The sequence below is a fragment of the Cherax quadricarinatus genome, chromosome 22 (genome assembly GCF_038502225.1).
Source record: "Cherax quadricarinatus isolate ZL_2023a chromosome 22, ASM3850222v1, whole genome shotgun sequence".
Lineage (NCBI taxonomy): Eukaryota > Metazoa > Arthropoda > Malacostraca > Decapoda > Parastacidae > Cherax > Cherax quadricarinatus.
This window is the reverse complement of record NC_091313.1, coordinates 17,311,798-17,322,615: the sequence shown is the minus strand read 5'-3', so window position 1 is coordinate 17,322,615 and position 10,818 is coordinate 17,311,798. Positions and strand designations below refer to the sequence as shown.

At 38.9% G+C, this 10,818-nt stretch overlaps 1 protein-coding gene across 3 annotated transcripts in view; it reads left to right on the top strand.

The window, feature by feature from the left end:
• The window catches only part of LOC128689668 (inactive ubiquitin carboxyl-terminal hydrolase MINDY-4B-like), a 30,369-nt gene extending 19,551 nt beyond the window's left edge, over positions 1-10,818 (top strand). For all 3 annotated transcript variants that reach the window (XM_070087498.1, XM_070087497.1, XM_053778027.2), the window contains exons 6-11: positions 2,193-2,258; positions 2,696-2,766; positions 3,186-3,333; positions 5,087-5,289; positions 5,913-6,041; positions 8,212-10,818. In XM_070087498.1, the coding sequence (XP_069943599.1) occupies positions 2,193-2,258; positions 2,696-2,766; positions 3,186-3,333; positions 5,087-5,289; positions 5,913-6,041; positions 8,212-8,260 (666 nt within the window). In that variant the 3' untranslated portion in view covers positions 8,261-10,818. The remainder of the gene's footprint in view (positions 1-2,192; positions 2,259-2,695; positions 2,767-3,185; positions 3,334-5,086; positions 5,290-5,912; positions 6,042-8,211) is intronic.

Genomic DNA, 10,818 nt, shown 5'->3' with positions numbered 1-10,818 from the left:
CTTTTTTTTCAGGTTAAAACTGTCTTTATATTCTTTCTGTTAACAATACGAACAATCCTTAAATATCTTTATTTTATTTCCCTGGGTACTAGTCTTCTCACTTCCTCTTATCAATCAACGAGGGCATTTCCAGTTTTTCTTAACTCTAAGAGCCATTTACCTGCATATCTTTGAACATTACCTATTTGGCACAGCTCAGAGGGAACACTGATTACGTCATACATCTCCAATTCAACACACTATCATTTACCAATTTAACAAACTATCATTTATCAATTAGCTTTGCTAGTTGTAGCTGTATAGTACGTCAAGTTTGTTAATATGTTAAATATTTTTTTAAAGCAGTTTTTTCTATGTAAATTGTAAGTTTTAATTATTTTATTATATACGTATAAGCAGTTCCTCATTGCCTAATCAAATTATTCTTTGTCAGTTGTGTTGTTTAAGAATGTGTGTGTGTACTCGTCTAATTCACGTAATTGTGGGTGCAGGGGTCGAGACTCAGCTCCTGGCCCCCGCCTCTTCACTGGTCGCTACTAGGTCCTCTCTCTCCCTGCTGCATGAGCTTTATCAAACCTCGTCTTAAAATTATGTATGGTTCCTGCCTCCACTACATCAATTGCCAGACTGTTCCACTTCCTGACAACTCTATGACTAAATAAAGACTTCCTAACATCCCTTTGACTCATCTGAGTCTTCAACTTCCATTGTTACCCCTTGTTTCTCTGTCCCATCTCTGGAAGATCCTATCTTTGTCCACCTTATCTACTCCTCGCAGTATTTTGTATGTCGTTATTATGTCTCCCCTAAACCTCCTGTCCTCCAGTGTCGTCAGGCCGATTTACCTTAACCAATCTTCGTAGGATATTCCCCTTAGCTCTGGAACTAACCTTGTTGCAAACCTTTGCACTTTCTCTAATTTCTTGACGTGCTTGGTCAGGTGTGGATTCCAAACTGGTGTTGCATACTCCAGTATGGGCCTGACGTACACGGTGTACAGAGTCTTGAACGATTCCTTACTGAGGTATCGGAATGCTATTCTCAGGTTTGCCAGGCGCCCATATGCTGCAGCAGTTATCTGGTTGATGTGTGCTTCCGGAGACGTGCTCGGTATTATACTCACTCCAAGATCTTTCCCCTTGAGTGAGGTTTGCAGTCTTTGGCCGTCTAGCCTATACACTGTCTGCGGTCTTCTTTGCCCTTCCCCGATCTTCATGACTTTGCATTTGGCGGGGTTAAATTCGAGGAGCCATTTCCTTGATCACGCATCAGTCTGTCCAGGTCTCTTTGTAGTCCTGCCTGATCCTCATCTGATTTAATTCTCCTCATTAACTTCGCATCACCTGCGAATAGGGACACATCTGAGTCTGTCCCTTCCATCATGCCATTCACATATAACAAAAATAGCACTGGTCTTAGGACTGACCCCTGTGGGACCCCGCTCGTCACAGGCGCCCATTGTGATACCTCATCACGTACCATGACTCGTCGTTGTCTGTCAGGTAGTCTCTGATTCACTGCAGTGCCCTTCCTGTTATACCTGTCTGATCCTCTATCTTCTGCGAGGAACTGTGCCGAAGGCCTTACAGTCCAAGAAAATACAATCAACTCACCCCTCTCTCTCGTTTCTTCTGCTACCTTGTCATAAAACTCCAGTAGGTTTGTGGCACAGGATTTGCGTTCTATGAATCCGTGCCGGTTGTCGTTTATAATCTTGTTCCGTTCCAGGTGCTCCACCACTCTCCTGATAAACTTCTCCATGACTTTGCATACTATACACGTCAGTGATGCTGGTGTATGGTTTAGTGCCTCGTTTCTGTCTCCTTTCTAAAATAGGGACTACATCTGCCATCTTCCATACCTCAGGTAGTTGCCCAGTTTCAAGGGATGTATTGAAAATTGTGGTTAGAGGCACACACAGGTTCTCTGCTCCTTCTCTAAGGACCCACGGAGAGATGTCCGATCCCACCGCCTTTGAGGTATGAAGGTCACTGAACAGCTTCTTCACCTTCTCCTCGGCTGAATTTCATCCAACAATTGTTGGTCTGTCCTTTGGTGATGTACCCCTCTGTTCTATCTTCTCAGACTCATTTATGTCTCCACTGTAAATACTGCCTTAAATCTCGTGTTGAGCTCCTCACGAACATTATGTTTTTCAGCAACAACATTTAACTCCAAGCTTCTAATTTCAGATTCACACCTTCGAGTTCAAAAAGCAAGATGAGCTTACCTTCAATCTTAAGAAGTATCTCTTTGAGGTGAGGCTACACTAGTAACAAGACTTAGCAGAATGAGAGGGTGTCATATGGAAGCTAACTCACGCACGCGTGTACACAGGGTGTGCATGCACGTACCTATACTTAATCACTCACACACACACACACACACACACACACACACACACACACACACACACACACACACACACACACACACACACACACACATACACACGTCTTGAGATTTAAATGTACGTGATAGTAAATAAAACAATAATAATGAGAGCTTGGCATATAAGAAATACCCCTCAATGTACTCAAGAGAAGCGATGATTAGCCTGAGTATAAACCTTATTGTTTTAAGTTACTATCCACTTTAAAGCAACGTGGTACAGAAGATATTAACATTAGCATTAAGTTGCTGAGTAGTGTTGGACTAAATGCGTTTACCTTATTTTTCTGTATTTGTTCGACAGTTCCTGGCAGAGGATGGTAACGGGTTGCTGCTCTTCCTGTACAGTGTCGTCCTCTCACGGGGTTTTGCAAAGTACGTTAACTATTTAATTTTTATTTATCGGACTTTCCCATCAGCCAGTTTGAAAAAAAAAATATTAGAGTGTTGGGAGTGTTAAAGCTGGTTGAACCAGAATAAACTCATCAAATACACTGTGACTGATCTGACTTTCTGCCTGAAAGATAATGCAAGCCTCGACCAGCACCAAGCTGAGTTAGGTAAGGTTTGCCAGGAAACAATAGAAGAGTTTCCTGACGCGGGTTAAGGTTATAATTATAACCATTGTGACTAGTAGTAATGGGGAAGATATATAACTGAATAAATCATTTTTTATATCGAGGCTATCTGCTGAGGACTAAATATAATTTTTCTCTTTCTAATTTCCTGTATGGAGTTAAAGTTAAGATAGCAGAGCAGAAATACCTCTAATGCCTTCTACTCTGTTCGTGCAGGATAGTCGATGACATGGACGGAGAAGAGAATAGTCTGTTGCAGAGCAACGGGACCATCCACCCGGCACTGGCTACCTTGCTACTAACGGGGCGCGCTACTCTCTACCTCCACAACGGTATCATCTACGAGGGCTCTGAAGATACCATGGTTAGTAGACAACATAACTTAGTTTCCTTACTAGATTAGATTTCCAACTTCAGTTTCCTAACGTTTTCTATAAAATTACATGTTTTTCTTTCTTTAAGTTAGGTTACAAAAATCTATTAAACAATATTATATGATCATAGATAAATTAAAAAAAAGTTATGATACGTCTTGCAATTTGTTGGCAAAGCATTGCTAGAAACGTTCAGATCTACAAGACTGTCACTCGTGATGTAAGGATGGTCTTCTGTAAACCATCTTTCTTCTGGATTATTATTATAATCAAAAAGAAGCGCTAAGCCACAAGGACCATACAGCGCTGCTCTTTCATCTGGAGGTTGAGTTTACATAGTGATCCTCACCATGTAAACTACGCCAAATGGTTAGTGTCTGTACACCTTCCTATACAATCATGCTAACTTATGAAGGTGCTAAATCCGCAAGAGTCGTATTATTACTAGTACCATCATAACTAAGCGCTAAACCCGAAAAAGTCATACAACGCTGCAACGTAAGTCAGGGAACTCATGAGAAGTGAGAGGTAATCAAGCTTGATCCAAGGGAGGATAAAGTAGCTCCAGTTCCTTGGATAAAGAGTCCTTCACCGACATCATGTTAACTTCTTCCCCCCACCTTGAAGAATCTGCTAAGATAACATGTCTAATTAATTTTCAAGAATAAACGTTCTGTTCATAAAAGCACGTTAACTATTATTAGTTTTTACCATTATTTACACTTTCAATTTTGTTAATACTTCTTTACTGGCTAGACCATTTAAAAACTTCTTCATTTGCCCTTCATTTATTTAGTATAAGTCTCTAAATCTAGAACTTCCAAGATTTCATTTCTTCTAGCGCATTACATAAAATTAGATTGACGGAGCTTAACTTATTCAACTTAGTCATAATTGGAATGTGACTGACAATTGAATCAGTAAGAAAATACATTTTCAATGTTTGATTTAAAACACATTGGTAACCATCGAGAACTTATGAGTTTGGAACACAAACAGTTGATAATATTAACAATATTGCCAACATTAATTATAATCGTAGCAGTCTTAACAGATTGTTACGATTATAATTATCTTCTGCTATTCTGACTATTTTAGTTGTATTACAAGAATCAAGGCAAGAAAAATAATTCTAGGTACGTTTTTCATGTTCCACAAACTATTTTACAATTTGTTCGAAGTTAAAATATCTATGCAGTGTGTGATGGAGATGCTGGGTTCTTAGTAACACTTTGTGCGAAGTGACACACTTTTCATAGAAGAGGCTTCTACCCCCTTGGCACAAACCATTCAAACACCTAGTTATATTTTTTAATATTATTTTTATATATCTCTGGTGAGCACTAAACCTTTATGGATCATACAGCGCCAGTGGAATGAGATTTAATAGGATGTGATCCCATATAGGTATATTTTGTCCAGGTTAGGTAATGTTCGTCAGGATACAGGACAAGTGTTTCCTGACGCGGGTCTTAGATGATGACCCGCCGTTTGAGCTATCGGTCATCTGACCGAGGCCTTCCGCTGGCTTACCGGTCCACCCCTTTAAAAATTATGGTCATATTTATAACCAATTTTTTCTATATTTTGTCCAGACACAGATAAATACGCTGGGAGGAGCTCTGAGCTACATTTCCAATCTAATAACCTACAGCTATTCAAACACCCAAAACTCATTACGTGATGTGGCTGCTCTTCAAGTTCTCCATCAAGCCAAAGAAAAACCTTTACTTTTCGTTTCAGGCCAAAGCCAGAACGGGCATTGTGACCCGGGCTGAGGTGGGGTTGCTGGTGTGGTCGAGAGAGGAAGACAGTGGCAGGAGCAGTGTGGGCTCGCGCCTCAAAACTCCTTCATTCCCAGTCTGGGTTACACGATGTAAGGACATGTATGGCATCCTCTTTAACCCTAACAAGGAGCTCACTCGGGATTACCATGCTGAGAACAGGTTTGTGTGTTGAGGTAGGCGTGTGTGTGTGTGTGTGTGTGTGTGTGTGTGTGTGTGTGTGTGTGTGTGTGTGTGTGTGACTGAAGTTGTGTATGAGTGGAGGCGTGTATGTGGGGAGAGCGATCTTAAATATATGGGGACATGTGTATGCGAAACTAGGCGTGTGTGATATATTGTAAGGGAGTTGGAGATGGAGTCCCATCTTCTGATATAAACGAATCCAATACATTTTACAAAAAAAGTTAATAGCTTTGACACAATTTCTTTTGATTTCACATCATCTATTACCTCTATTCGTGAAAAAATCCCTACTACGTTGCTTGTCTACTCATTTTTTTATGCCACCGCATAAATGGATCCGAGTAGCGCACTTCAGATAATATGGAAGACAAGAGAAACGTTGAAGAGTAAGCTTTAATTTGGATCAAGTTTTCCTCTGTTAGAGCTTTATCAACTGAGGATTTGATGGAACTCTGACACTGCGAGAAGATATCTCATTAAAGTCTTGTCTTGCACACTTTGCATTTTCTTCAACCCATCTACAATGCTTTAATGCTTTTTTTTAATAATTACAATTCTTGGATTAAGAGTCATAGATACACTAAAACATTCTGAAATTTCAGATTCGACCTCCACTACTACTCCGCTAATCCCAACCAGACTACAGCAACTATAATTACCATCGACACTCGCAGTCAAACTACCAGAGACGAGTACCACTCCCCACCTCTGGAAAACCTGATTCATACCAAGTACGTATTATTGGTACCACACACTGTCCCCTCAAGAGTCCACTCGGTCATTGATCGTTCCAGGAAACTGAATCATATTCTCAGCTCGGCTGCGGCCTGCAACAGAAACTTTACCTCCAGATACAAAGAACTTGGTGTACTGTGCGTACGCGCACGCACACTCACGCACACACACACGCACGCACACACACGCACGCACACACACACACACACACACACACACACACACACACACACACACACACACACACACACACACACACACACACACACACACACACACACTTTTCTTTGGAATAATAGTGGTAGAATTACCGACAATATGTTAGGTAAAAGGACACAAGCGCAACCAATGTGACGTTTTAATGTGGCAGCATTTCGCTCTCCAAGAGCGAAATGCTGGAGAGCGAAACGTTGCCACATTAGTTGCACTTGTGTCCTTTTATCTACTTTTTAAGTATATTCACATAAAGAAACAAACTTTTTATGAACCAGCATCACCTGCACATCATTGTTAACATGGAAGGACTGCAGACTGAGTGCAATAATCTAAGAGCGTTCTTATCATGAATTTCCAAGAATCTCCGGATTTATCCATGATCGATGGTTGATTTTAACTATATTTAATTTCTTTATTTCGACCCCCACTTCCTGACTAATTGGTACATTGCCATTAATATCAGTGAAGAATTAAATCTATAATAAGCAGATAAACAAAGAAAATTAAGGGGAAAAAATCGAGAAATGAAAGCTGAAAACGAGGCCAAAGAGAAGAGAAGAACCTATAAAACAAAGTGGCTGTGATTGAGATAAAATAATGTATAATAAACTAAATATCGACTTAAAATCGACTAACAATATTAAACAGAGCTCTAAGATGTTGAGATTAGATGAGCGTACGCCGAAGAATCGTTGGTATCAGGCTGACGTTGATGGTATAAAGTTGCGTATTGGTATCGGCCAAAATTTTTGGTATCGTCCCATCACTAGTTGAGACTGATCAAATGTAGATCAAGTGTGAGTATTGCGAGGACATGAATGAGAAAAAAATCAGTTAAAAATAGATATTTTTGTCATTTTATTAAAATTTATAATGAATAAGAAGGATGAGGAAATATTTTTTCCCTGATAAATCATACAGGAGAATTTAGCATAAACAGAGATTGTAGAAGGAATAGGAATAATAGGAAATTGCAAAAGGCAAAAATACAAAATACACGAAAAGACGAACTAATTTTCCCAATAGTTTTTAATCTCGAATCAAAGTCATCCGAAGAACACTTTACAAGGGTTAAAACAATGCCTCAAAAAAGGTATTGAAACCTACTTGATGAACCCGCTTGTGTCCTATTGCTGAAAACTAATCTCTCTTGATTACGGGAGATAAAATAACTGATAGAATATATTCTTATTTGTAAGTTTAAACACACGGAACGCAACTCGCTCTTTAAATTGGAAACCAATTTAAAAACCCTATGGTGTATGCTACACTGGCAAATTTCTAAAAAAAATCAAATTAACGGATGAAATATTTAAAATATTCACAATATATGGAATAACAATTCGAGAACGAATTTGTATTATGGTGTCTACACGAAAACTGCATTAAAAATAGGCTCCAAAATACAAAAAGAGAGCTCTCAGCGTTAATTAGAAAATAAGAGCTCTACGTATAGTGGTTGTACAAAATAATATGAACACGTTGTTCTTTAACATTTTTTATTTTCAGTTTGGAGTTGGTTCTCCATTTGAAGCTAAAACAGCGCCAGTTCGTCGAGGAATTGATTCATATTGCATTTGAATAGTATCCAGGGGAATTTTGCGCCATTCTTCAAGCAAAACCTGCTCTAACTCTTCCAAAGACAACGCTAGAGGAAACTACTTCCCGACTCGCTGTTACAACTGACCCCACTGATGCTCAATATTTAGATCCGGAGATTATGGAAGGGGGGGGGGGGAGGCGGGACAATCCTAGTGTTCTACTTCACTTTCATGTTCTTCAAGCCAATTTTGAACTGTGGCGGTGTGAATTCGAATATAGAACGAAAAGGAACCTGTAACACATTTGTATTGATTATTCAGTCATTCGACAGTTCATTCAGCAAAACATGCAAAACAAACTTGTTTCCAGGTCTTCAGCAATGTTAACACGGTAGTTCTTGTCTTGCAGGTGGCAAGGGGCCGAAGTCAATTGGAACGGGTCGGCGCCTTATGTCTAGATTGTAACGCTATGCAGGATCCTGAAGTGTTCTTGCTGCAGAGGTTTGGGGCATGAGGCTTTCTTCATGCAGGAGCCCAATGTCAGCCAGCGTCCTCTGGGCCTCAAGCCTGTAACATCATCCTCCGGCATCCTCGACTTCTGCAACGTCTTCCTGCATCCCCAAAATTATCTCATACTTTTTCTGTATTGTTTCGATATAATAATGCTTTGAAAAATCTTGTATTATGTTTCACGAAGCACTTCTTACAGAATAACAATAAAGGGTATATGAACAGCGACAGATTATACGTAAAAGGACACTAACATTTTTTAACTCATTCTTGAAGGCAACGTTTTCCTCTACTAGAGGTATTTTTAAGTCAGTAGACAAAAATGAAGAGAACAATATTTAACGGCAGGAGAAAGTAGAGTGGGGTGCAGTATTAGAGATAAGGTTCAATTTGATGTCTGGTCACGACGAGATGTTGTGCTCAGTATCTCTTTTGCAGAGGCTTGGCGAAGTGAAAACTTCCGTGAATTTTTATCTCTGATGTTGGAAGTTGTGATGTCTCTAAACACTTTCTCTTTGAATTTATTACTCTTTGTTGACTCGTTTGGCTAATGCTCATTGCATCAAGCGGGCATGTAAATTATGATATTCAACTCGAGCATTATCAAGATTGATCGAGAAGTACATTTGTGGTTGTTTATTCGCACTGACAGGCTCCTGCCAGTTTTTACAACGTACAATTCTATCACATGCTCTACAAGGAATTTCATATATCCTAAAATTAGCATTCTTTTCTTGACTGTACGTTTAATATTTTTATGTCTTGTGAGTTTCAGTATATTTTGCTTCCTGCATAGTTAATAAAATTTATGATTTTGATCGGCACCTTACCTACGTATATGTCAAAGTTGCTCTCGATTTTGGTTGTGATGAGTGTCTTTGTGGCTTTCCTTCTGCAATCTCATATAAATACTGTGGGCTGCTAGCGTAATATAAAAAAGAATGTCACTGATATTGTTACACCCTTTTAGGAATTATTGGTTGTGAATTCTAAAGGCACGCAGGAAAGATCCAAGAATCATCTTTTTTTCTTTTTAAGATTCGTTGTGTGACCAATGGAGTATAAGGTCAATTATGATGGTTGGCATATAATAGACTTGAAAAAGAACTTGAACCTGGAATTGAAGGTATTCATACTCGGTTTAAGGAATTGGAGCACAGGTCCAATTCCTTTGATCAAGAGACCCCTCACCCCCTCCTGAGGGGGTCATGGATGAGATACGTCGATGTCATCATCGTAGCTCCTGAAAATCTTTATTTAAGTACGTCTTCTTCACACCTTAAACAGTACTCAACCCTCAGAATAATTCACCTTAGAAAAGCAGTTGAGCAGCACACTCCCGCATCTTGCTTTTCTTATCTACAAACTACAGATGTCTTATCTTTTCAAGTCTTTCGTAAACCAACCATCACAAGTGACCTCACACACTATTGTTCACACCACGACACCAAAAGAAAAAGACGTATCCTGATCGGTTTTGTTTTGTGCTTGGCTATAGGATAACCAGTCCAGATTTTCTTGAACAGGAATGTAACAAAGACATATTATTGAAATTATTCTGTCTTACATTATACATACAAGGCTGCAGGAGGAATAACACAAAGATACCCAATGCACCCAAAACCAGGAACAATAGTGACCTTTACATAATGTTAACCAAGGGTAATGTGCCGATATCACAAAGTTACTAAAACTCGCCGGTAGCAAAGTATGAGTCATTACTTCATCCACTAAAAGGGAACTCGCAACGCACAACAGCAGTAAACACAACCAAAACACAAATTGCTGGTATGTATAAAATTCCTTTTTTAAGAAGTGACAAAATATATTTCGAGGAAACCTAAAAATCTATCACCGCGCATAAATGAACATAGAAAAGATTCTAGAACAGATCATCCAGTCAGTACAGAAGGTGACAAATTTATGAAAAGTGTTTAGAAATTTTCCTTATGACAGCTTTCAACACTATTGCTCATAACAAATTAAGTCTTGGCTTTAGCCAAGCAACTGACATAATAATTGTTGGGCAAAGTATATCGTCGTGACCAACCATCAAATTGAATCCTCTACTACCACACTTAATCCGCTCACCTGACGTCCTTTCCGTCTCTCTCTCTCTCTCTTTCAATATATATGTCGTGCCGAATAGGTAAAACTTGTGATTTTGGCTTAAATAGCAACGCTCTTCTTGCCGAATAAGGCAAGCGAAAATTTGTGTATGCAATAATTTCGCAAAAATCATTTGAACTTAATGAAAAAAATATATATTTCATTGTGCTTGTTTATTAAATTATTGCATATTTATCTAAAATACATTTAGTTGGATTAGGTTGAATTAAACTGGGCTTGCTACAAGACAAGTTTTCTAACGTTCTTTTGGTACAAAATTATTAATTTTTACATTACCATAAATGAAAAATATACGTATATCTTTAAACGTAAAAGAGAAATTTTTAGAAAGGACTTAATTTTGAATGAGTTCTTGCTATTGACCAATTTCACCTAT